Here is a 3330-nt window from a genome sequence, read left to right as displayed (position 1 = left end):
TGTTTATACAGAAATTTACCATTTGGGGAAACAGTAGACAAAAAACAGTAATTTACGATGTAACATCCTCCCCCACAAATGTACGGCTCAGAAGAGTACGTTTCCAATTCACAAACAAAAAATAACATCGTAAATCACACAAGTTACGGAGACGAAAAATTTGCCAATTTCAATTGGCTAGTTGCAGCAAAGTCTGTATGAATAAACATGCGTGGGTGTTAGCTCAACAGCATAGCGTTCATTTCTTCATGTCTTCCTTCAATTTAGAGCACCACGCTCAACACCAGTAGTGGACGACTAGTTGTCGGAGCCTGTCGAATGCACTTGGGAACCGCTAGCCTCGAAAACAAGGCACAACTTTGCAATTGGCCTTTTGATTATGTTTGATTTCGTTTTGACGTCGACTTGTCTGACAACTCCATGTTTGTCCGGATAGGTATTTATAACTCGACCAAGGTCCCAGCCTCGACGGGGCATAGATTCGTTAACAACGAGAACAATATCGCCGACTTCGATATTTTTTCTTCTGTCTGGCCACTTTTGCCGCAAAGCGATGGTTGGCAAGTACTCATTGGTCCATCGTCTCCAAAATTCGTCAGCTAAGAACGGCACTTGGCGCCAGCGACGGCGGGTGTAGTTGTCCTTTTCGTCACATTGCCCAGGTGCCATAATAGGGCTTGGCTTCTGTAACAGAATGTGATTAGGTGTCAAAGGAACGTCGTTGCTTGGACTAAACGTGACGGGCGTCAACGGTCTGGAGTTGAGTATATTTTCAACTTCCACCATCAACGTACGTAGGGTATCTTCACTAATAATCGGGGACTTGTGTAGCATCGAGTTCAGGATTTTTCGTATGGAACGGATTAATCTCTCCCATATGCCGCCCATGTGACTTGCTGCTGGGGGATTAAACGCCCATTTTATTCCTTTCTGTTGAAGATGAGCTTCCAGCTTCTCCTTGTTCAGCTCCTCCAGGGCTTCGCGTAAAACACGCTCTGCTCCCACAAAATTCGTTCCATTATCGCTATAAATTTCAACTGGCTGTCCTCTTCGGGCAATAAATCTTCTCAAGGCGTTTATGAACGAGTCGGTTGACAAATCTTCGGCAACTTCGATATGCACGGCACGCATCGTCATGCAGGTAAAAATGCAGCCATATCTCTTTACTTCGCTGCGGCCGCGCTTCACTAAAAAGGGACCGAAAAAATCGATTCCGGTGTACGAGAATGGTGGCTCGTTCGGCTTCAAGCGTGCTGGTGGTAGATCTGCCATCAGTTGCTGACTGCGGGGCACGTTGCGTTTGCGGCAAGGTATACAGTGAACGAGAGCACGACGGACAGCTGCACCACCCTTCACAATCCAGTACTTCTGGCGGATCGCCGTCCATGTATGTGCAGTCCCTGAATGACCGCCTTGCTCGTGGTAATGCGTAATAATTAGCTTTGTCAAATGGTGATTACTTGGTAAGATGATGGGATGTCTGGATTCAAAAGGAATGGGTGCGTTGTCCAATCTTCCTTATCAGTTGCGGGTTTAACTTGTTTAAGCACTTCGTTTGGTTAGACTTCTTCAACCAGCGACGACCCTTTTGATCTGTGCCTAAATTCGACAGAGCTTCAAATGCAATTGGAAACGCTGACCTTTGGACATACTTCACCAATTCCAGCTCTGCCTGCAAAAACAGTCAGTTTTCCCTTCTGAACAGTTTTCTTCGAATGCAGGTAGAGTTTGTACCGCAATATCCAGGCTACTGCCTTCTTCAACTTAAACAATGACGAAAACCTGTTTATTAAAGTGTCAACAGGATTGATTGTAGAACAGCAAGTTGCCATTGACTTTGCTATTTCAGTTTCAGGGATCCGGTCCAAAACTGCTTGGCTGTTTGAAATCCACTTTGTGAGACGAAAACCTCCCCTTTGTAGCAATTTACAAAGTTGGAAAACAGTCTTAATTGCTTCCTCTTCAGTTGGTGCAGATGCTAAACAATCATCTACATAAAAATTGTGCTTCACTATTTCAGACACATGTTTGTCAAACTCATGTCCAAATTCCTCAGTGGTGTGCTTCAAACAGAATGTAGCCATACATGGGGATGAGGTGGCTCCAAATATGTGGACTAACATTCGGTGAACTGTTGGCTTCTTTGTGAGATCACCTTCAGGCCACCATAAAAACCTCAGTAAATTGGAATCACTCTTCTTTACTCTAACTTGGTGGAACATAGCTTCCACATCACCAACAATTGCAATTTGATTCTTTCGGAAGCGGGTTAGCACACTGACCAGACTGTTAACAAGGTCAGGACCCTGCATGAGACTATCGTTTAAGGACACACCTTTTTGTGTTGCAGCGCAATCAAAGACGACTCGGACTTTGTCTGGTTTATGTGGGTGATAAACTGGATGGTGAGGAAGGTACCACGTGGGGTCACTTGTTTGTAGTTCTTCAGTTGGCACCTGTTCAGCATATCCTTTGTCTATGTACTCTTGAATTCTTTCCACATATCCTTTGCAAAGTAAGTCATCCTTTTGTAAGCGCCTTTGCAAATACAGCAATCTTTTTTGCGCTGAAACTAAATTGTCTCCAGGTAATTTTACGCTATTCCTCTTGGGTAAAGGTAGGACAAAATGTCCATCCACATGTTTAACTTCTTCCTTCATAAACTTTAAAACCTTTCTGTCTTCCTTAGATGTGGGGAATTGCAAATCTCCAGGTTCTTCACAAAAATCTTGGTACCATGACCTTTGTATTCTTTGATCCAGTTCCAATGTTCTGATTCGATTGGCTTGCACATACCCTTTATCTGGTGATGGACCAATCAACGACCACCCCAGTGGAGTTCTCGCAGCAAATGGCTCCTTTTTCCCTCCAGTTCGAATCTCCAGGGTGCGATGAGCATACGGTGTATCGGTACCAATTAACAGCATAATTTCCTCACTGTCAACCTTTGGCATCTCAAGACCTTTTAGATGAGGGAAGCTCTGTAGATCCTCGTCAGTTGGGTAGGAGTATGGACTTACTGGAATATGATCCACGGACATGGCTTCTTCAATGTTGATGACTTCATTGCCATCCATGGATAACACTTGTAAATCAACACCAATTCCTTCTAGCATCTTTGGCCTCCGCCCAAGTGTATCCATTTGAATGCGTTTAAACTTTCCCTTTTAACCAAGTTTTTCGATTAGCTTTGTATGACAAAACGTAGCATCGGACCCAATGTCAAGAAAGGCATAGGACTCGAATTCTCTGCCATTGGCAACAAACTTTACAGGTAGGACACTCATATATGCACTCCTTCCATTCTTTGATGTGTTGCAACAAACCTTC

General features: G+C 44.0%; 1 protein-coding gene across 1 annotated transcript; it reads right to left on the bottom strand.

The window, feature by feature from the left end:
• Positions 1–297: 297 nt before the first annotated feature.
• LOC145895619 (uncharacterized) lies at positions 298–3116 on the bottom strand. The gene is made up of 2 exons (XM_082984419.1): positions 1641–3116; positions 298–1440 (listed from the first exon to the last, which is right to left on the bottom strand). Exons 1-2 carry the CDS (start codon positions 3114–3116, stop codon positions 298–300), a joined length of 2619 nt encoding a protein of 872 aa, XP_082840545.1.
• Between the last annotated feature and the right edge of the window lie 214 nt (positions 3117–3330).

The sequence above is a fragment of the Ascidia mentula genome, chromosome 3 (assembly GCF_947561715.1).
Source record: "Ascidia mentula chromosome 3, kaAscMent1.1, whole genome shotgun sequence".
In the NCBI taxonomy this organism is placed as follows: domain Eukaryota; kingdom Metazoa; phylum Chordata; class Ascidiacea; order Phlebobranchia; family Ascidiidae; genus Ascidia; species Ascidia mentula.
The sequence above is the reverse complement of the archived record's forward strand: the minus strand, read 5'-3'. Positions and strand labels throughout refer to the sequence as shown.